General features: G+C 39.3%; 1 protein-coding gene across 2 annotated transcripts in view; it reads left to right on the top strand.

Moving 5' to 3' along the window:
• The window catches only part of SH3GL3 (SH3 domain containing GRB2 like 3, endophilin A3), a 65,996-nt gene extending 45,096 nt beyond the window's left edge, over positions 1-20,900 (top strand). The window contains exons 2-9 of one of the 2 annotated variants that reach the window (XM_067555731.1): positions 4,205-4,273; positions 5,406-5,478; positions 6,654-6,797; positions 7,564-7,697; positions 9,108-9,266; positions 10,839-10,942; positions 11,907-12,034; positions 20,080-20,900. In XM_067555731.1, coding sequence (XP_067411832.1) covers positions 4,205-4,273; positions 5,406-5,478; positions 6,654-6,797; positions 7,564-7,697; positions 9,108-9,266; positions 10,839-10,942; positions 11,907-12,034; positions 20,080-20,285 — 1,017 coding nt within the window. In that variant the 3' untranslated portion in view covers positions 20,286-20,900. Of the gene's footprint in view, positions 1-4,204; positions 4,274-5,405; positions 5,479-6,653; positions 6,798-7,563; positions 7,698-9,107; positions 9,267-10,838; positions 10,943-11,906; positions 12,035-16,055; positions 16,405-20,079 lie in introns of those variants that run through there. The other variant, XM_067555732.1, reaches the window with a different exon arrangement.
• The last annotated feature ends 2,537 nt before the right edge of the window (positions 20,901-23,437 follow it).

The raw sequence follows: 23,437 nt of genomic DNA, 5'->3' as shown, positions 1-23,437 counted from the left end.
ATCATGCTTTGAAATTGTTATTACTTGGTACATCTGATATTATAAATAACTTTAGCAAGACAAGGTTTTCTAAAATTCATATTACAATATATATGCCAATGGAAATGTACTGCACTGGATTGTGTAACATAGCTTACAATTCTTTAGATGTCTGGTAAAATGTTGAAAGGAAAACTCTCACTGATCATTACATTCTGGGCCTGATTTTGATTTCATTTAGACCAGTGTATATCAGAACTTGAATTAAATTGTTGAAATTGCACTTATGTAAAACTGGTGTGAGATCAGAACTGAGCCCTGTGCATCTTTGTTTATGGAAGATTATTTTTCCACAGATGTTGAATGTTGGAGGTTGTAAATGGATGTTGGAGCTGTAAATTCTTTAGAAGATAGATGTTTACAGTGCTGCATGAGCTGTACTACAGAAATGTCTTTTATATTTTCAACATTAATTGGGTATATGGAGTTAGCTAAAGCATTACAATGTTTTTTTGTTTCTTTTCAAATCCCAATTGAATATTTTTTCCAAATCTGTCGTTCAGGCAAATTCCAGAGAGAGGCTATTAGCTCATGTGTCCGCAACATTTAATTTAATGTTTCAGTATGAAAAAGAACAGCATGGTCTGGGAAGTGATTGGAGCCAAGAAGTGTTTATGCATATGGAAGTACAATATTTCTTCACATAGAAACTATCCCCTTGTATGCTAGAGAGAATACGGGCTCTGTTATAAACTGTGACATGGTAGCTTGCTGTAGTATGTAATTATGAATAAGAACTAATCAGAACTGTAATAGAGGTGGTTAAAAGGGTTTTATTGCAGTAGTGTAACTTGGCTCAACTCTGTGCTCTAATGCGGCCACTGATTTCAGTCAGGCCCCTAGTGTAAAAGCATGTACAGCATATTACCCAGGAGGGCTCTTGCTAGCTTGTGGAATTTGTATAATATAATATTATAGTTTTTCACTCATTGTTTTCAGCCTACTGTACAAAAGAAAAAAAAACCCCTAAGTTCTAATCAGGGAACCGTTCTCTTCTCCCTGCTCTATCTAGGATAGGAGAATTGTAGTGGGAAATGAATAAAGGCTCTATTCACTTTACTGCCTGACCAGCCCGAGTGGCTGGATTTGGTGCAGGGGATTCCACAGGCGTTTGAGAGGAAGGAATCTTCCCCCATTCCCAAATGGTGGCGCTCCTCTCTAGCCATCAGTGTAGCCCGGATTAGAGCCCTGTTTAGGTCTGACATTGCATTAGCTCTAACCTCACCATTGAGGAAGGATATGCAGGGTGGCCCTGCAATGAGCCCCCACAATTTGTTAGACTTGCAAATCTTGGCCCCTTCACCGTGCAGTGGAATTGCACCGATTTCATTACAGCTGAGGGAGGGGGGCAGGATTTGCCCCATACAAATAATTCTAAATTGCTGCAGTGCACAGGCCTATTTAAATTGTAGTAGTGGGTTCTGCTGACTCATCAAAACTGATGTATATAGCCTCATAATTATACAGGTTCACAGTCAACCATGTTCCTGTTTAAGTCCAAACCATTATATTGCATATATGTAAGTGATGCTTGTCAGATTGTCATATGACAAAACTCAGCAGTCACTTCCATGGTGCAGCCATGCTCAGTAATTCATTGGGTATCCTGTGACTTTTCATTGTCAGGTTAGAAGTGCCACTCGTACAGCTGTTAACTTCAGTATGATCAGAGCAGAAGCCACTGTTGGAGAATTTACATTTACATTACATTAAATAGTGAACTATGTTTGTAAGTGCTGTACATTTAAATTTCGTTTCTTTGTGTTTTTCTGCTAGAATCTGCCTTAGTTATGTCTTTCATTTCTGCTCCAAAGAAGAGGAAGAAATTGCATTGTGGTTTAATGGAGTGTGATAAAATCCTGTTATGTGAAGCTCTTTTTTCTCTTCAGAAGACCAAATCCTCATACCCCACTAAATTTTACCCCTAAAAAAAGTTAAAGAAAATTTAAAATAGAAGTATTTATCTTTTTCAAATGTCCGTTGTCACAGTTTAACACTGCAGTGTTGAGTTTTCCTTGAACAATGTCCCAAACAAGTATGTGATTATGTGTTACACATACTGTATTGTGTGTATATTACTGTGCACTGACTATTTGGAAAAAGCTGCCTCTTCAGCCAGAGGACAACAGCTTCTTTAGCTGTTGTTGTTTTGTTTTTAATAAATCACTCTTTGTCGATGTTATAATAAACGTAAGGAAAAATCACATAAGTAACAGATACAAATATGAAATTTTCCATACACTATTCAATATATCAAGAAGAGTCTGTTATCTCACCTGGCTCGGCATGTGGAGAGGACCCTGCCTGTGTGGATTTTCCCTTGTCCATTCAGAAGTGGGAGGGAGCTATCCTGACTATCACCTCCCTTGCACAGCTCTGAGATGTCAAAATCCATCTCTGCTCTGCCAGTGATACCAGTTTTGATTGCCCACCGTCAGATTTTACAAGAAACACCTTCACACTTTCTCTTCTCATGCCACCCCTCATCCACTGGAGGAGTTCCCCACAAAGCCACCACATTTGCCTACTTCAAATTCCTCCTTAAAACTCTCCTCTGCTATGATGCCTACAAAAAACTGGATAATGGTTAGGCAATTGGTGTGCTGTGATTGCTGCTCATCATGCTGACCTGTATCATCTCATCTTTGCCTTTGCTCTCCCTCTGTTTGTTGTCTCCACCTATTGTCTCTCAGCACTTAGACTGTAAGCCTTTGGGGGCAGAGACCATCCCTATCTGTTATTTCTTTGTACAGTGTCTAGCATAATAGGTCTGGGGCCACTAGGTGCCACTGCAGTGCCTGTAAATAAACAATAATTAGCATCATAGTTCCCTCTTTGTCCTCACTTATTTCCCTAGGCAGGAGCCTTTTGGTGGCTGCACAGCAGCAGTGACCTTAACCACAGAATCAGGTTCTCCTAAGCTCATCCTGCTTCATCACTTCTTAATCTTTTGCTTATAGGCTCCATATGCCACACCTGAACTGTGCAGAATCAAGCCATGAATAGGGAACAGCTCCATATCTAATATCTGTGGCCCATTTTCAGATTCCACATCTCTCTCAGGCCTGTTTTGTGTTGTCAGCTGTTTGCTAATTTGGGAGGTTTTTAGAAAAGGGAGAACAAAATACCAAATTTTGGGGCTGTCTGTATCTTTTATCATTGAAGTACTTGATGCCCAACTTCTTATTGTGCTCTGTTTGTAACATATTGCTGCTGTTTTCAAATGATACCAAAGAACTTACTTTAAACTGGTAAACACCTTTGAGATAATTTCATGTTTTTTGGAAGATGTATTAAAAGACTGCCCAAAGTACAGCTATGCCAGTTTACACCAGCAAAGGATCTCACCTTTAATGTTTTTTCATCCTATTAATAACATAATGTTGAGATCTTAAATTGCAAGAAGCAATGACTCGTGTGATGTCAGATGGGATTTTTTAAGCACCTAAGTGAATTAGGAGCATGTCTCTTGACGATATTTTTTTTGTGAAAACCAAAAATAATACTGATGGGTTACATAAGATTATGTGACATTTCAGGTATTTTAGAATGGTTCAAGCTGCATGGCTGGAATCCTGCAATGAAAGTTGCTTCTATGAGATGAATAGTTTTGAAGGCAGTGTGCCTTTCCCCCACCCTGTTTTAAATAGCATAAAAGGTAGTGGATTGCACAAATATGTTATACTGCACCATTGTTTACAAGTCTGCTATCTAATCGGAGTGTGCATGCATAATTCCTATTAATGTTAATGGGAGTTTTATGAACAAACTTAAGGGAATCCAGGGTCAGAACCTAATCTCATTGTTAATTGGAATAACACTAATGATTTGAAAGAATTACTCTGCATTTGCACCAATTTAAAAGTGATCTGATTGGTAGACCTCTATATCTGAAACCTACACTGTAGCTCCTTACAGTACAAATGGTTCAAGCTTGAGAAATCCTTTCTTGTTCCTCTAGATCACTTCAGCGATTTCCTAAAAATCCGTGTTGGGCATTTCCCTTCCCTATAGTTTGTATTTCCCTTGAAGAGAAAGGAATATTTCTTTTCTCCCATACTCACTATGGATGTTCGACTAATGTTTTCCAATTTCTGATAACTTTCAGTGACTCTCAGGTATATGTGTTCTTTCATAAAGTAACAATACTTCATTATTTTTGCAGTTGTTCAGTGAAAAAATCAGTGGAGCAGAAGGAACAAAACTAGATGAAGAATTTCAAGATATGGAAAGGGTAAGGAAGCCAACATATGTTTTTCAAGGTTATGCCACTGACAGAATAAAATCTTTTATTCATTCCTTAGTGTAAACAAAATATGTAATCCAAACAATAAGTATGTAAAAAATCCATATACATAATAAGATCCAATCTTGTTCTCATTGAAGTCTATAAGGGGCAAATTCTTCTTACACTAACACAGGAGTATTGAAGTCAATGAAATCACACTCTTGTAACTGAGGAAAGAATTTGACCCTGAAAGTTTTGTCTGTGACTTTATCAGGAACAACATTGGGCTCTAAGAATGTAATTTGTTAGCATGGACAGTAAAGTATTTGTTTTTTAGATTTAATCTTGGTAGAAGTGTAAAAAATTGTAAGAATTTAAAAACTCAGAAGAATTCACTACTGTGTAAGCACTGCTGTATGGTAGTTGGAACAATGTTACTCTCAGCTTTATTTTCCCCTGCTGTTTGGTTCTCGGACCTTCACTCTGAGTCTTTCTCAGATATATTTGTTACATATATTACAGACCCCTCGCTGAGATTTTGTTATTGGCAGATTAAGAAAAATGTCCTGTATAAATTGTTTTCTTTTCAACACACTTATTTTGTATCTATAAACATGCTTAAGCTTCATTTTTCCTTGGTTCCAAAATAATTATCTGTTTTTATAAGAAGAAAACACTGTGTGAGTCATAGAATGGCAGAGAGAAGAGATATTAGAACTGTACATTTTAGATACTATTGACTGGAAATGCAATGTGGGCTTATGCACTGGAGTGCACTGAGCATAGGACTGAGTGGTAGGAACTCCTGAATCCGCTTCCCAGGTAGATAGTTGTTGACATAGTAGTGACAATAGGGCTGGGGAGGAAATTGTGATTCCAAAATGTGGAAGTGTGATTCATGAAGAATGACTACAGGCTCTGAAGGGTTAATTCTCTCTCTACACTTTGATGCTTCTATCTGGGCTTACTCAACTTCATTTCTTTTCAACATCAATAATGAAAGTTTGGCACCACAAAAATGAAAATGATGTTTTATACTGAATTTAATTAAAACTTCTTAGTCTGCCAGAATAATAAATTGTATCTAGTCAGAGGATAAAGACTCAGTATTTAATGTCCTTTTATATTTCTCTTCCAGAAAATTGATGTCACCAGCAAAGCTGTAGCAGAGCTTCTGTCAAAATCCACAGAGTATCTTCAGCCAAATCCAGGTAAACTGAACTCCTACAATTCCTCTAACATTCTAAGTCAATGAGTTCAACTTGTACAGTGCCTCTACCAGGTATATAGTGAACCCCTGTGGGTTGCTAATATTTTTAGGGAATATGAAACATATTAGTGAAAGATAAAGATATCTCTCGCTCCCTTTTTGAGTAACTTCTGAGAGCTCATAGGTCTCCATAACAGATATTGAGGAGTTCATTTATAGGATTTCTCAAATTTCAGTCTGAGAACAGAGAAAGGAGGGACATTGATGCCGGTCATTGACACAGGTCATTAAGAGACTGATCCACTGTTCACTCAGTTCAGTGGAAGGAACTCTATTGTCTTCATTAGAACAATAGAACAGAGGCTTCATTCTTTACTCAATGACTTCAGTGAGATATCTACCCATCTTGGATGCATTATGAGACCCATGGCCAGAGGGAGATTTCAGTGGGTTTGCCTGAGTAAAGAGTTTAGGATTAGGATTTCTCAATGCTTGATGATCCTCTGGAAGGCTCCAGGTGAAGCTAAAAATCATGGTTATTAATCCCATGAATGTCCAACACAAGTCCATTATTGTAGTATGAGGCTATTGTGTGATGAAAATTAGGAGTGGGGAAATCTCTTGAAAATAATTGTCTGCTTTTGACACTGCATGCAAAGGATATTGACGAAATCAGCATTATTCAGCATTTAGGCCATTCCAGAAAGTTAATTCCCAGTGTCTTGCCAAGTGGACCTAAGCAAAGAAAATAGTTCTGCAAATGTTAACTCAAATAAAATCATGAAGTTGACTTTGGCTGCATTCATATCCCTTTTGTGTTTGCTTTCTGTAAAAATTCTAGTAAAGGAGTTAACTAGCAGAAATCTTCATGGGGATAGCGAATATTAGTATATATCAACTGAAGATGATTATTGAATTCTTCGGCACAAGTATTCACACCATAAACCTTTAAGCTCATCCAATCAGAGAATGGAATAGTATTATGTGACCCATGTGGCCAATGAAAACATCTCTCACATTTTTATTATTGAATTTCTGCAACAAAGTGCTCCTGACTCTGCAGACCAACACTCACTCGCTGAAATTATTTGTCAAATAATTTAAAAGAACATCTCAGTTACAGAAAATCGTGCTATAAATGGATGCTTTTTTCATACGATTTATAATACTTCTAAGCATACAGAGCCAAACTGGGAATGCTGAACACTATGTCGAAGATCAGAGGACAAGTTAAAACCACAGGATATCCCCAGACAGAAGGGCTATTAGGAGATTGTATGCTACGGTATGGCAGAGAACTTGGGGATGAATCTACATTTGGTGAGTTTATATAGCTCCTCTGTGCATAGCTCAGAATATGTTGTATGAGGAATAATATTACTTATATGTATGGGAATAGGCATGTAGGCTTCCATCTTGTAAGCAATAAAGTGCAATGATTAGATATTTATACATACAGTAAATATGTGATGCCTTTAAGCATTTTTTGTTCCACCATATTATATTGTATTATATTATAAGACTCTGTGTTCAGTTGCTTGTAACTTTGCCAAATTTCATCCACTGGGGCTGAAATTTTTCATGCTGGGTGTCTGCCTTAGGCTGATTTTGGGAAACTTCTGCCAAAACATTTCAGTCTTTTCTGAGAATGAGGCTGGGAGGAAATATGTTCTGCCCATGTTAAAAAATCATAGCAATCTTTACTGTGAAATCCTGTAATGCTCCCATGCTTTTGGAACAAGGACTTGGAACTTGGCAGGGGAGTGGCCTTTGTTTCAGGATTGTGACTCTTGCCATCCCCATGAAAATCCAGCCCACATTTAGCCAACTTATCAGGTTTTGAAAAACTTGCAGTTTGCACATGCTCACTAGAGACTTGCTGAGCATCTCAAAAAAGCTATGGATCCACCGGATCAGCATTCTGTATAGCAAACAGGAGAAGATCAAGAAAGAACTCTCAGTGCTGGAAAATCTCATGGAAAGCCAAACTTCCACAGAAACTTCCACATGGCTGATCTTTACTAAAACAAGATGGGCCATTTACAACACTATCCACTGTGCATAAGTATCGTGTTCTTCCCAATAGGCATTGCACTGATGGATGTTGGGGAAAGCATGAAGCAGATGGCAGAGGTGAAGGACTCTCTGGATATTAATGTCAAGCAAAACTTCATTGATCCACTACAGTTATTACAGGACAAAGACTTAAAAGAGATTGGGGTGAGTTTTTTGAGGTTAAAAGCTTCTCCTATGACATTGAAAATATAAATATATGAATAAACAAGGTCATTAGAAATCATTAGAAATCTAGTCCACAGGAACTTATTACTCAATATATTATGCCATCACATTTTAAGCAGAACTCTCCTGTGAAATCAGTGATGAAACTCACTTAAAAACTTGTGTCAGGATATATAACTCATGGTCACCTATTTTACACTATTTATAATATAATAAAGTTGAATATAGCAAAATGGACAGTAAAGAAAATGAATATTAATATTTGCTGCTGCTTATTTTACTATAACATTTCTTTAATTGTTATGAGCCTAGGGGGTGCCAATTATTCTAAATTTATTCTAGTTGATTTGAGTTGCCTGGTTTATTCTATTATTGAGTTGCCTGCCTCTGGCTGTGTCATGCTGGGGTTTCCTCTAAAAAGGAGTCAGATAAGACTACTAATATAAGCTGTTTAGGGCAACAACAAAGTGGTCTCATACCTGCCTAAGAGCACCATGACAAATAACATGAACCACTGTGACAAAAAATAGGATACTGGAGAATGAATTTTCAGAAGATTGTTTTTCAAGCTTTTGCTTATGATAGAACAACTGTCCAGAAAGCCAGGCACAGTTAACATTTGGGCCTCTGGATTCCTGTAGACCTGGGTAATAAGGATGTTAAAATCCTGATGAAACACAGAAAGTAAAGTTGTACTTACTTATATAAAAATGGATTTAGAAACCTGTCCACAAATTAAAGAGCAGAGAGACAGTAATCTCTCAGTGGCTTCAGATCTCTCATACGGTGGATGACTCTATTCTCAGTTGTTATTGTTCTGAATTGATGTAAAGAGAAAAAAAACTATTTAACTTCTGTTGCAATAAGTACCTTGTGGAGTTGCTTTCACTCCATTTTGGGAGTTTGTCAAGTGCAGGATTTTGGGGGCAGGAAAGCTTTGTGCAATTAGCTCATCTAGGAATGTCAGATTAATACCTTACAAAGAATTCAGGAATGAACGATTTAGTTGGTGTTCCACTCCTGTAGTGGGAGGAGAAAATAGCCCTTTAAATTTTAACTGTCACACTGCAAATAATACAACAGCTAGAACTGAATTACCTCCAGACTGTAAAGGAAAAGCACATTTAATCTGGATCCTGCTTCTAATTTAGACAATTTGCAGTTTTTGCATGTTTAGCAAAGTTCACGAGGTGGATGCATTGTACAGGAAATTTAGGTAGCCAGTTCTCAAAATGTACATAGATGCTCCTTCTTGATGACTGTATAATTTTAAAATTAATCTATGAATAAGTAAAATTGTATCCATAACCAAAACCTACTTACAATCACTAAATACTTGTTTGGATTTATCTCAGTTTGATCTAATGGGAAACATTCTTTCTCATTTAGCATCATCTGAAGAAGCTAGAAGGCCGTCGTTTGGATTATGACTATAAAAAGAAGCGTTTGGGAAAGATACCAGATGAAGAAGTTAAACAAGCAGTAGAAAAATTTGAAGAGTCAAAGGAGCTGGCAGAAAGAAGCATGTTCAACTTTTTAGAAAATGATGTAAGTCTGCTCTGCTGCTGCATGTACTGCAGCGCACACGGAAGTGAGGGTTTGTATGTGTGACAGTATAGATCATGGTCCCCTCCTTCCCAGATGTGCAAGGAGTGAAAAGCAGAGAAACTGCCATGGTTCTGTGGCTTAGAAAGGAACATGCTGCAGAGCCATGCAAGGGGACGCCACCACCTTGCACTACTATGGAGCGGCACACTCTGGGGCACTGAACATGGAAAGTTTGTGGGAGGGAGGAGATTGGCAGGATCTTGGCCCCTGTGCCCACAACTAGGCAAAGCCCAGATGCCGGGTGCATTTACTACTACAGACAGCTGGCAGTAACAGCAGTCATGGAGTAGCTGGGCTCATACGAAGTATCTTGCTGCTGATTTGGAAGGGAGGATTCTGTCGCCCAGCTCTGTGCATGTCCCCTGCACAGAATTTGTTCATCTGGGCTTTACTCGGGATCAGAGTTTGCTTAGTGTTCAGGCATAAGTGTTGGAACGAGGGGAGCTGGGGGCGCTCCTGCACCCCCAGGCTTGAAGTGGTTTCCAGATGGACCTGGTTTACAGTTTGTTTCAATGGCTCTCAGCACCCCCACTATAAAAATTGTTCCAGCACCCCTGCGTTCAGTACCTGTTCAATATCATCAAACTTTGTCTAAATTAATGCAGCAGCTGTGGCCATTTAGGTTAGTCAGGTGTTCTAACCATAAAGGCAGGGACTGGCAGGAATGACCCTATATGCATAGAAATGCACGTGTGGTTCTTGTAAAATGAAAACATTTTGTGCCAGATGCTCAGCTGGTTTTGGTCTCTTGTCTTCAGTGGAGCGACATCAGTTTACGCCAGCTGAGGATCTGGCCCTGTGTATTTAACTGATGTACATTGTGTGGCAATGTTTTGCTTCATTAGAGTTCTAGCAGAGTTTTCAGTAAACACTTAGAGTGGGTAAAAGCAGATAAAATATTGCATAAAATCAACACAAACCAGTAAATTTGATCTTAACAAATCTACCCAGACACTTTTTCCTGATCAGACCCAGTGGGGGCCTGAGAGTGTGATGCACTGCATTTCACTTTGTTGGGGCTGCAATTTATGGTCTAATGCAATTAGAAAATAACATTAATGAGTTCTGTAATAAGATATAGCATAGTCTCTCTTACCCAGACCTCACTGATCTGAAAATCACTGCTACCTGATATGGGATCTTGTGCTTGTCTATTTCAGGATATCTCCCAGTTTAGTTAGGGGAAAATATACATGTATTTGATCAAATTACTTTGTTTGAATAAGACCCATTATAGATAGGACAAGATGCCCTATGTCATGGTCCTGATCCTGCAATGAGCCTCCCGGGGCTTAGCCCAATCACAGGGTTCTGCCTACATGGAGCTTATTGCAGGCTATGTCAAATCCTACTATATAGAAATGTAATCCTGTAAAATTCCAAGATCTTCCGAGATACCTGGTCTATTTTGAGTGTTGTTAACTGGATTTTTTTGTCTGTTTATAACTCTTATAGTTGATTCCATAGTTGGCATGCAGACTCCTTAAAGTCATTTTCCACTTTATACTTTAGGTAGAGCAAGTTAGCCAGTTGGCAGTATTTATAGAAGCAGCACTAGACTATCATAAACAGTCCGCAGAAATTCTGGAGGAACTGCAGAGCACGCTGCAAAACCGGTAAGAATAAACCTGATGAGAGAATTCTCAACATCTTTTGGAGCTATCATTCAGGAATATGAGAAGACATTGAATGGCAGTTCAGACGCAGCACCATCTCACAGATATGTCACAGATGCATCTTTTTATATCCATACTCATTTGTTACATCTCTGTACCTTAATGGACTTAATCACCTTCAACTCTTGCTAGCTGTCACTTCTTGATGCACTGTAGGCCTTTAAGAGTTCACACTCCTCTGTACAATAGAGAAATCTGACCCCAAAACTTATGGATACATCCTTTTGTGCTTATGCCAAAACCCACACCGACATAGGCAGGAATTAATATGGAACTTCTCCATTTACTGGTAAGTTTTTGTGCATACAAACAGACATGGCCGCACATTTTCTGAGCCACATTTTTGGAAGCCTTGTTAAAAAACTGACATTTGTTGTACCAAGGGGTTGTAAACATAAAATCCTACAATGCATCAAGACATTGCCAGTTTGCTAGGAGCACAGTTCTGGTGTGATGTGTTGTGACTTTGCGTGATATGAATGGAGGAAAAAAAAACCACTAGTAGTTATGCTTTATGCTCTCAAAGTTAGGACCAACAAGGATCTAGGTTCTAAATGGTTTGAGTTATCATTGGCTTACAAGCTGTGTTTCTGCACATGTCATTTATAGCCTGAATTTCAAGAGTACTGATCACCCAAAACATGCACTGACCTCAATGTGTGTGGATGCTCAGCACAGGCTATTAATCTTTGTGCCTCAGTCAACACAGCTATAAAACTGGGTAAAAGACTTTCTGAAATGTTACATTGGAGTCCTGAGTTCTGGGTGAATAAATTACAAAATGTTTCTCTTTTTTTAATCCATCTGCCCTTCAGTTGATAAAACACTGAATCCAAGTAGAAGTTCCATGGCTTCTCTTGCTTCCCAGAAAATAATCTCTTGCCAATCTTTCTCTATGTTTCAGAATAAATGGAGCATCTAGTCGTCCTAAGCGTGAATTCCAGCCAAAACCTGTAATAACTGCAACTCTGGAAATAAGTGATAATCAGCAGCAAAATGGGATTTTGTACAGTTCTTCAATAAATTTATCAGGTGAGTCCATGATTGTGGAATCAGCCTATTGATGTGTGCATGTTATGGAGGAATTATAAGTACTGGAGTTGAAGTATTTCTCATTTAATGGTAGTGGTGAATCTTCAGAGTCACACTGTTAGTTGTCTATCCAACTAGGCTCCAACGCCTACAATTAGCCACCCACAATTGAAAACCGTCTCGTTTATGTTTTTATTATCTTTTAAAACAGTTAAACAGTGTAACATAGACAATTAAAATATGAACACGGCTTATTTTGTTAGTATGTAACAGCTTCTGGTTCCACAAAAGCCAGCTCAATATGTGCCAACTTAATCTGTGTGGGAAAGACTGCTGTACCTATTAACGTGTATCTGCCACTACTTCACATGCATAGAACCTGATCTAGTGGAAAAACTTACAGGAAACTTTTTTGAAATTCTCTTCAAGGTGCTTAATATTATTAATCTTGTCACTGGTCAGTGGAGAATCTAAGTGCAATAACTCATTTAAATGTTGGATCAGACCTTTATTTCTTATCTCACTGATCAAAGGCATTTTTACTCTGTCTCTTTTGTATCCATAGTGAGCTATATGCAAAGGCAAATAATGAAACACAAAAGACAAACAATAATAACGCAAAAGGAAAAGAGTAAGAAGCCACCAGCACTTTTTCCGTAACCAGTATAGGTGAGGATCTGAAAGGAAAGCACAGAGGAAGCAATGATTCAGAGGTCCCATCCTCCACTTGGCTTGAGAATTAGCTGTTGTCTCTGAGACACAGTTACTCTCTGGGCTGCTTTTCTATCCTCTGGCTTTATTCATTCTTTCAATTTTCTGCTTTCCTGCTTCTTTTGAGGGGGGGGGGGGGGGAAGAGAGAGAGAGAATGAATGAATGAATGAATTAGAAGTGGAGGAGGATGGAAATATGAGGTGCGCCAGCTTCAAGAGATAAAAAAGGCTAATTGTATTTCTACACCCTGCTGAGAATGTGCCTTGTGGCCTGGTAGACAGACTCTCACGGTTGGAGCTAGTGCCCTAAAAATGGCCATGTGGATGTTGAAACATGCACAATGGCTTGGGTTAACTGCTTGAGTCCTAGTCCACCTAACCCTTTGGGTTTGAGCTTGAGTGGTTAGTCCATGGTGCCACCTATACCACAGTAGCCACACAGCTATTTACAGTGCACTAGCTCTGCTTGAGCGAGCACGAGTCTGTCTGCCCATGCTGGGAATCACACCTCTCAGCTGCAATGTAGACATGCCCTGTGGGTCTAGCTTCTTTACACCAACCTCGACTGATTGTTCTTTTGCCTCCTTGCTTCCTGGTAGATGAAGCTAGTGTACAAGTCAGACCCATTGTAGGATGAGTAGTAGAGGATGCATAACAATACTCTTGATACAGCTGCGTAAATACACTGAGCCAGATCCTCAGCCCCAGATTTACCCCTTTTGCGGGGCAAGAAAGTTGCCCTTACAGGGTCACTGAGAATTCCCCTTGTGTTGGAGACTCTCACTCACCCCTTGTATAGTGAGTGTGCCAGAGGTGTGAGAGGGTCTGGTCAAAGCATACTGTGCTTCTTCAACCCCAGATTGGCAGAATGGCCTCTACGAGGAACATTCTAGACAGTGCAAGATAGAGCAACCCCGAGGCTACCCGGTAGGTGTGCTGAACAGAGGTTAGGTGCACTTGAGGATATAGGTATATCAGTCAAGAAGTTTGACTGTTGAATTATCTTTTGCTCCAGATAGGCATCATTGCTCCTTATGGCTTTGATATGCATCCTATAACATGTTCTGACATTCTGTAGACTTCTCACCAGACAGTTGTTTTCCCCCACAATGGTCACACGTGTTCTGGGATGGTTAGTTAGCTGTCAGGGCTAACAACTCTCATTCTATTTTTGTCTCCAAGGAAGAATCTTTAAAGAGAATGAAATCACCCATTCTGCTTACTAGAACGTTCTGTATTAGAATGTATACCCTCGCTAAGGGCCAAACAGTGGCGTTGAGCCAGAGGCCTATGGTGGGGGATCTGCAGAGATGCACCATCCTGGAGGGAGCTGCAGGAGGGATTGTGCCTCAGGGAGCTACAAAGCCTTTTCAGGTGGCCTAGTGAGCAGAGGCAGTCCCAGATAATACAGCTTGCTTCCCTTGGCCAGCTCCACTGGCTGATCTTGAGGGAGAGCAGGGCCTTATCCCAACCCCTCTCTGCCCTCAGAATAGGGATGTGCACCTCAGAGCACATATGGAGGAAGTAGTCCCCATCCTCCCCTGAGGGCAGGATGAGCAAATTTGAGTGACTGTTGAATGGGGTGTACAGATGAGGGAGCTCCCCCTTCCTACAGACCCTTGTAAGACCAGTCACAATCTGCTAAGCCATTTCGGTTAGGGAACACTTGTCTCATTTGTGCATTTGCAGCACTGTGTAAAGAAAAATTCATCATCTAGTCATTTTCACGGCACGGTTTAAATTAAGGTAGCAAAAATGAGACATCCTTTATTACCAATAAACATAAACCTTTGAGGCCCCTGCCAGAAATCTGCTCAAAGTAAATTTCTTTATCATCATGTTTCTGCTTTGTATAGGAGCCAAGAAAGGAGACTTCGATGGTATTAATCATTAGTGCATAAACCACAGAGCCAAACCGAGCATAAAATAGTGAATATTTTAAACTGGAGACAGGTATAAATCTGAATTATTCAAAGCATTAGGGCATTGACCAAAAGGATAAGAGAACAAAATAAGATGGTTTGAAACTAATGATGGGCTGAAGTCAAAATATCCACTCTTCATGGGTTGGGAAGAAGTGCTGCTCCAGTTGGGTGACTCCAGTCACAAAATATTGCATCAACCACTTAGCGACCAGAAAATGACTATATCTGACTTTTGACATAGACATAGATCCTCAAAGATATTTAGGCGCCTGATTCCCATTGATTTCAGTGGGAGTTAGGTGCCAACATTCCTTTGACGATCTGGACCTCACTGTTTAACTCATTTAGCGCTTCTGTCAGAATGAAAGCGAAAACAAGCAAACCATGAAAGAAGAGAAGAGGCAAAAGAGGAATTGAGGGCAATATTTTGTAACTGTACTATAGATTCTCTTTCTAATGACACCAAAAAAGTATATATTGTGGTTACCATCTAGCACTCTGAATTTTTTTCTAAAGAAGTTGAGGACTTGGGTGTTGTTCTGTGTGATCATCAGTAAAGCCATGGGTAATTCTCCTTTGTCTCCTCCTCCTTTCCTGCATTACAAAGTGAGCACGAGCGCTATTGACTTCTATGCAACTATGCCAGGGATAAATGTGGCTCTGAGTGTATAACCTGGGAAGCATGCTGTGCTTATTTTATATTTAAACAAGAACAAGTAAGCTGCTTTGACTTATATTATATGGTTTAGAAAATACTGTTCAGACAGTTTATGCAAAATGGTACCACGTGTTTTAGGTGTTAGGAAATGGGGAAGCTTGACAATGTGTTTACTACTCACCCCTCCCTTAGATCATTCCTATAAACTCATTTCTACTTTCTACAGAAATGAGCATTTTCACACTTAACTTCTCTGCCCACCCCTCCATCCCCCTCTGACACTCTCAAAATGTGTGTCTGGCATCCCTCCTGGTCACTTTGGACTAGCTCCTGACACTCTCATATTAAGTAGAACCTTACTCAAATATATCTATTTAATTCAATGGGATTGCTTGCAAAGTAAGGTACTGCTCATTAAGTGTAACAGCTAACACACATGAGCCCTTTGTCTGTATGTTGGAATCCTTTGTTCCATTTTTTACCATAATATGCCTTGTACATTGTAAACTCTTCAGAGTAGGGGTGGTGTTTTCCTCTGTACAGTTCCTACAACAGTGGGACTACTTAGGGGAGTGAAGTGCCTGACATGCAAACACATTGCAGGATCAGGTCCTTTGAAACATTACTTGTGGAAAAAAATCTTGGATGATTTAACTGCATTGCTGATTAACTGCAGATGACAAAGCTCTGTTTTATTCTAATTCACTGTTGTCTAATTAATCAACAGAAGCTGAGAGCATCATCTGGCTCATTATGGAACAGTTTAAATGCAGAGTCACATCTTGCCTTTCATTCATTTTGCACATCAAAGGAAAGTAGCTGTAGTTAGTTTGTAGTTAGTAGTTGTCCTATGTTTGAATTTAATGGGACTTACTCGTGTGCCTAAGGGTTTGTCTACACTGGTGCTTATGCTAGCAAAAAACACCCCGCTGAGCGACATACGATTTGACAGCATAAGCGCTGGTGTAGCTGAGATATGTTGGCAGGAGAGAGCTCTCCCGCTGCCATAGCTGCTGCCCATTGTTTAGGTGGTTTTATTCTGTTTAACGCGGCTACACCAGCGCTTTTGCTGGCAAAACTTATGTCACTCAGCGGGGTGATTTTTCACATCCCTGAGCGACAAAAATTTTGTCGGCATAAGCGCCAGTGTAGACAAGCCCTGAGAGTGTTTACAGAATCAGGCTGTGACAGAGAGCTAGAATAATTCTGTCTTCAGGCACATTTAGTAGGTGATTCTTTCTTTAATATATATTTCTTCTGTTGTATCTGTACTTCGATGTTCAGCAAACTTTCTTTAGCGTCTTAAATCTCTACAAGAGTCTTCAAATAGTTCTTCACAGTGGAGAAGGATGGAGCCACGTGACTTCTTTGTGTTGTTAAATTGTGCATTTTAAAACTAGCAACCCGCGCTGCCTCTGTTCTGTTCAGCAGGGAAGCTTTGTTTTGCCAGACTGTGCAGCAGTGACACCAGATACAGTAGATTAGCAGAAGCTGCATTACTTTTAATGAAGACCTTGACTGATGTTAGGCCTAGAGTAGCTGTGGCCATTATTTTCAGATCCTTCTGTGTTGCATAAGATTCTCCCCCCCTCCCCCCGACATTTGGCACCTAAAAGGCAAAATGTTCCTTCCCCCACTTCCTACCCTTTATCCCTCTTCTCTTTAATACAATAAAACCAATGCAATGTACCAGGTAGTTACGATCCTAAAAGGTTCAAGCTTTTAAAAAAGCACATTCTGCACCGTGTTATAAATGTAACCTCACACGTCTTGGTGGCAGAAATAAACTGATGACTGCAGTAAATGTTGTATCTCAAGCCTCTGCCAGAACAGTTGGTGAAAACATGAAATGCTTTCAGTTATTCAGAGAGGCTTCTCCTGCTGTTGGTACATCATGTAAGCAGAGACAGCTTCCACATTCTATACTGACAAAGCTGCTAAATGAAAATGCTCAATTATTTTTTAAAACCATTCACCCTATTTCTGTGGAAGACTACAGCACAGATCCTGGCCTGCATCTGAGCTGGGCTTAGTGCAGCTCAGGTCAGGAAGAGGTACAAAGGTAGCCTTAAACAACCATCTGATCTAGGGATTGCCTGATTTGCCATTGTGGCTGTGCATGGAAATAGCCAGAGCACAGCCAATTCTGACCACACCCCTGTACATCTCCTACTGGAGGGCTGTGAAGGGAATGGCATAAAACCACTCCATCTTCTCTGTAATATCTAGGGAACCCCCCTTTGCTGAGGGAATTCCCTGGGGGCCATTTCTGCTGGGTTTATCGCCCTTTTACATTGCTAGAGTGGTGTAGGAAGGTGGTGTAGAGAGGTTGGGAAGGAATGGAGAATCCATCCTTGAAGCGTAATATTAAAATTTTGGAGCAAAAAAATCTAACATTAAGCATTGCCCCTACTTGTGTCATCATCACTTTAAATATCCTTGCTAGTGTTCATCCACAGATCACCCAGTAAATGCTTCTCTTGTAAGTAGTTTTGCATGCTCAAGATGCTCTTTCTGCTTCTCATTGCTAGAAAATTTTTCTGAGCATCTACTTTTCAATGGTATCCTTTCCTTAAATTTTATAACAATAATACTGTGAGTAGCAGATTTAAAAACTAATTTTAATGAATGACATGCAATTTTTAACAACATAATTGGTTTTGAAAGTCTGCCTGTGTACTGCAATATTTAACAGAGTGTGCACACTATTCCAGACAGAAATTAGTCTTCAGTATGATTGGTCGATTAGCATGCTAGGTCGCTAGATAATTTGGAGAGACAGCCAAAATTAGAATATTTGCTCAAAATCTTTACTATTCTCAAAAAGAGTAGCTAGAATAATTTATTATTAAAGAGCATCATTAGATTTTTTTACTGTAAGTATTAAAGAGAGCATTAAAAAGTTCTTTGTCTTGATATAATGCACTTTGCTACTGTAAATTAGCAAGAGGCAGCAAACCTTTTTTTCCCCCATTTTCCCTTTGTGAATGGATTTTATTCCAAATCACTGGATTTTTATTTTAGTAAAGTAGGTAAAAGGTTTTTTTAAAAAAATCAATGTCATGGAAAAAATGAACTTCAGCTGAATGTATGGGTAGCCCTCTTCCCACAGAACTGATCTCTAGAATATGAATAGTGGAGGAAATGTTGTTAGAATAATTTACTATTCATAGGTTGAATGAATGAATGAATAAAATAATATATTATTCACATATCCCTAGCCGGCTTGGATTTATGCTAACCATCCATACATGAGAATGTCTATAACACTGAAAAGATTACATTTGCAAAGTTAGCTACTTTGGCTAACAGTGAAAAACTCTTGCACTTTATAAATCATATATGCAAAATAATTATCCCTGTTGACTTTTCACCATAAGTTTAAGTACTGGTTTTAGTATTTATGTATATAAAGCCATTAATATTTAAGCACTAAAGAAGGCTGAGTGAACATCTTACAGTGTAACTAAGCCAAATACAATAAATATACTAAAATCACAAAGAAAGTCCGATACGGTGTGAGTAGGGCTGCAATTAATCATCATCCAAAAAATAGTTTAAAAAATGTAAGAGGCACTGTTGTTCCTAATATAACATTTGTTGATCTAGTTGAGATAAAGGGCAGATGCAGTGTGTGGTTTGAATATAAGATCTGCCATACCACAGCAGATCTCTGTAAATCCAACCTCGAGATAATTGTCTCTCTTCATGTGATGAAGAGGATAGAACCTCATGTCGCCATTTGGCAATTAAAGTCCTGGTCCTGAAAACATTTTCATATGAGAGTGGTGCTGCTGAAATCAATAGAGCCACTTTCATGCATCATGTTTGTAGGATTGGATCTTTAAGCTGTCATTTATAGTTTTGGTGTATAGTGATTTTGCTGAGGTTCCTGTCCTTTAGTACGGTGGTTCTCAACCAGAGATATTTGTAGCCCTGGAGGTATGCAGAGGTCTTTCAGAGGGTGCACCAACCCATCTAGATATTTGCTTAGTTTTACAACAGGATACATAAAAAGCACTAGCAAAGTCAGTAAAATATAAAATTGCATACAATGACTTGTTTATACTGCTCTCTATATACTATACATTGAAATGTAAGCACAATATTTATATTCCAATTGATTTATTTTATAATTATTTGGTAAAAATGAGAAAATAAACAATTTTTCTGTAATAGTGCGCTGTGACACTTTTGTATTTTTATGTCTGATTTTGTAAGCAAGTCATTTTTAAGTGAAGTGAATCTTGGGGTATGCAAGACAAATCAGACTCCTGAAAGGGGTACTGTAGTCTGGAAAGGTTGTGAGCCACTGCTCTAATAGATTCCAGTTCTTAGTTTTACAGATTTGTATTGATATTTGTTCAGCTGTTGACCATCACATCACGCCCATCCACTCACCTATTTAAAAAAAAAATCCTCAAATCTCCTTTCCCCCACAAGATGGTAATAGAATCCAAGGCCACTCAAATGATGGAATTCAAATGGCGGTAAAAATATATTTGCTTTTAAGGGGAGGAAAACAGAGCTATCCATTCATTTCATCACCCTCTATGTTGTACATGACATGACATGGCTGGAACAGACCTTCTGTTGGTAAAAGAAGGTGGAAAACTAACAGCAAACACAATATGGACCCATTTTTAACCCATTGCTGCTTATAGCAGGATGTCTTCTTGTTTTCATGCTCAGGAAGTAAGTGGAGTACTTAAAGCTATTATTAAATATTTTCTTTTCTGTCACTGGGGCAGGTTCTTCAGTGCACATGGATCAGCCTTGCTGTCAAGCTCTGTATGACTTTGAGCCAGAAAATGAAGGCGAGCTTGGGTTTAAGGAAGGGGACATCATTACTTTGACCAATCAAATTGATGAGAATTGGTACGAAGGGATGTTCAATGGAGAGTCTGGCTTCTTCCCCATTAATTATGTCGAAGTGATGGTACCTTTGCCTCAGTGAACACGTATTTCAAACTGTGAACATAATTTCATGACTGAAATGGATTCACAAGTGTTTTATCAGTGTGGCATTCTGTGAAAGCCTTGCTACTTGACTGACTGACTGACTGTCTGATTTTTGGTATGCATCTTTTAAAATGTATTTATTTTGTATTCTTTTAGTTTGTATAAAAGAAACCAAAAACATTACCTTCCCTGGCTCTGTGAAAATGCAAAAAATCCAACCCCCACTGGTTTTTTTTGCTTTGTGCCTGGAAGATTAGTGTATAAGGTGTTTACTGGTAGCTCACTGTTGCTCCAAAAATGCATTTCTTTGCTCTTACTGTACGTGGAGCCTTTCTTTTTAATTGTCCTCTGACTGCAATGATTTTACTATGGAAAGCCTTTTAAAAAATACTGTGAGTAAAGCTAACTGTCAATGGTTCTTAAGAGTTATTGATATCATTGAGCCTTTTTCATCCATCACAGTGTAATTTACTGTGAACAGCCTAATCTGTGTTTCACATTGTATGTTGACAAAAGGCCAAGATGTTGTTGTACGAAGTACAAAGTCTTAGAATTGCAAATTTCTATAATTTACTGACCATGCTTAATAAATATTACTGTGGGGAAAGTGCATTGACTGCTGCTTATACAGTTATGGTTCTGACATTTGTTTTCAAGCAGTGTTTTTTATGCTGTGAAAGAGAATGTTCCTCTATAGATACATGTTAGTTTTCAGAAGGTGTTAATGCCAGTGTGAAAAATGAACTGAAGGGACCAATTCCATGAATCTTCAACTATTGCATTTTTAATATCCTGGTTTCACTTAGAAATGTAGCTCACTCATGTTCATTTTTAGTACCTGTTTACATTTTCTTTTATTGACAGGATAGGAGAAAGGCAGCTTTTCTCTTCATATTCATTTGAGCCAAGTATGAACTGATGCAAGATTGTGTCTGGTATGGACAGAGCTGTAGAAGAAACCTTGATTGAGATGAATAGGGGAGTGTATTTCTAGAGACTGGCTTTAAATGACAAAGCTAATTGACTTTTTTTTTAAAAAAAAGGAGAGAGAGGAAGAGGAGCACATTAGAATGTGTGGAGAAACATGCAAACCATGTTATAGGCTAGGAGACACAAACCAAAGCAAGGACCGAGACTTGGACTATTTCTGCACTGGACGGCCTCTTTGAGTTCCCCTTGGCCTTAACTGTGCATCAGACTGAGTAGCAATGACCAAAAAAGTTAATTAGCAGGGGGAGAACAGATGAACTTTAGCCAAGTTGTTCGGTGAATAAGACCCCAGAGCCAGTGATTTGAAAGAGGTGGTATAGTTCAGGGATGAATTTGTACCTTGGATCTCTCAGCCAGCCTCTATGGCACCCATCCCAGTGAGAGGCCTGCACCTTTGCTGCTTCTACTAGGGAATCTTGTAATTCACTGTTTGACTGGATCACCCGCTGACAGTACTCCTTTACCAACAATAATACTTCTGCAGCCCTAACTAGGTTTGGACCCTGCTACAAAATTCTCTCCAGGAGCTTGTAACTAGTATAAAACTGCACAGACTTCAGGCAGTTTCTTTTTCAGAGAGTATGATTTATTTGTTTATAAAAAGTTAACATGGAGAGAGTAACCAGTTAAAATAATGAATTAAACACATTGTTACTTAAACTTAGCATTTGCCTCAGGCCAATGGGCACCAGGGTTTGGCCTCAGTATCTAGGCACTGGGTCCCTATCCATTTCTCTGCTCACCTTTTCTCCCTCTTCCCCCCACCCCAAACACAGACTCCGCTTTTAAACTGCTTTCACACTTTTCATTTTCAAGTTACTACCCTGATACCCTTCAAACTGGTCCCTTCTCTCCCCCCTGCCACCAATTCCTAGTCTGCAACAGTAGTGATGAATGTCAAACAAATGATCACTTCCATCATCTGCTTGAGTATTCCTAGTTGCACTAATCATTGTCTGGGTCCTGTGTATGTGTGGAGAACTCCCATGCAAATTAAGTGTGTTCCACAGAGTAATATACTAACCCTTATAGATAGCTATATTTTATGACTATATGCAACTCCCACATTCTTTAGAGATAAGTGATATTTCAAGAGGAAAATGCATATTTTAATGCTTAAAGTCTTCATTGTAGATACATTTGGGTAGGCTAACCTAGTTCTAGACCAGAGAATGAATAGCTTCCTCCTGCTGACTACAGTCATCAAAGGACAAACTTGTACAGGAACAGAATACCAAGGGCAAAATCCAGTGCAATGGGTGGAAAAAAACAGGATGCACCACAACTGAGTTGCACTAGCAAAAAAAAGCTTCCAAAATTGACAGCAACACTCTTTGCACAAACAACGGTGAAGTGATACTTGAACTGAATGCCCAATTCAGCCAACTGATAGCAGCACAACATGGAGCAACATCACTGATCCCCTTATCTCTGCGATTTACGGATGCTTTCCCGTGGTATTTAATTGACAAAGGGGGAGCTTCCACTAAAATGTCTTCGTTTGTTTATTTGCAGTGGCTAAGACTAGAATCTTTATGTAAGCAGCTTTTACTTATTATATGCCCCACTTGACAAAGGTTGTCTTAAGTACAAGCAATCAAGGAGATCTAGCAAAAAAAAGGTAGGTTGAGTTTACAGAGATGGGCTCCATAGTAGCTAGTATTAAACGCATGTTTAGGATTTATTACTTTGCCTACAGCTAGTACAGTTATTTTTGCCACTGTTGTATAGCTGCAGTCTGATCATTGCAGAACATACTACTTTCAGAAGAGGCTAGCTTTTGTGTCCATTAACCAAGAGTTAGCCCCATACCTTTCCATAGCACGTCGTAGAGTCAACAGCTGCTCTTGCTGAAGAAAGTGTTAGATGTGCCTGAGCCAGGCTTAGCAGACTTGACTCAGAGGTGGCTTTCAGACCCTCATGTCTGGTGACAGAAGGAAAAGTAATTGAGGCTGTTGTAACTTGCTGGTTGGAAGGTGCTAGGAAGAGCTAAAGGCTAGTATTCTCCTCTCATAGCTGCTGCTGCCCTGCTGGAAGGGTGTGAGCTGATTTTATGGCACATGGGAGTAGCTCTAGAAAAAGCAATGCTTCAACTTACACTTTAAGCTTTTGATTGCCAAGGGGACACAGGGATGAGAATCCGAAATACAGCTGCAG

The sequence above is a fragment of the Emydura macquarii genome, unplaced genomic scaffold (assembly GCF_026122565.2).
Source record: "Emydura macquarii macquarii isolate MOO-44397 ecotype Brisbane River unplaced genomic scaffold, CSIRO-AGI_Emac_v2 contig_1644, whole genome shotgun sequence".
NCBI classification, from domain to species: Eukaryota; Metazoa; Chordata; order Testudines; family Chelidae; genus Emydura; species Emydura macquarii.
Note: the sequence above shows the minus strand (reverse complement) of the source record. Positions and strands in the feature narration are given on the sequence as shown.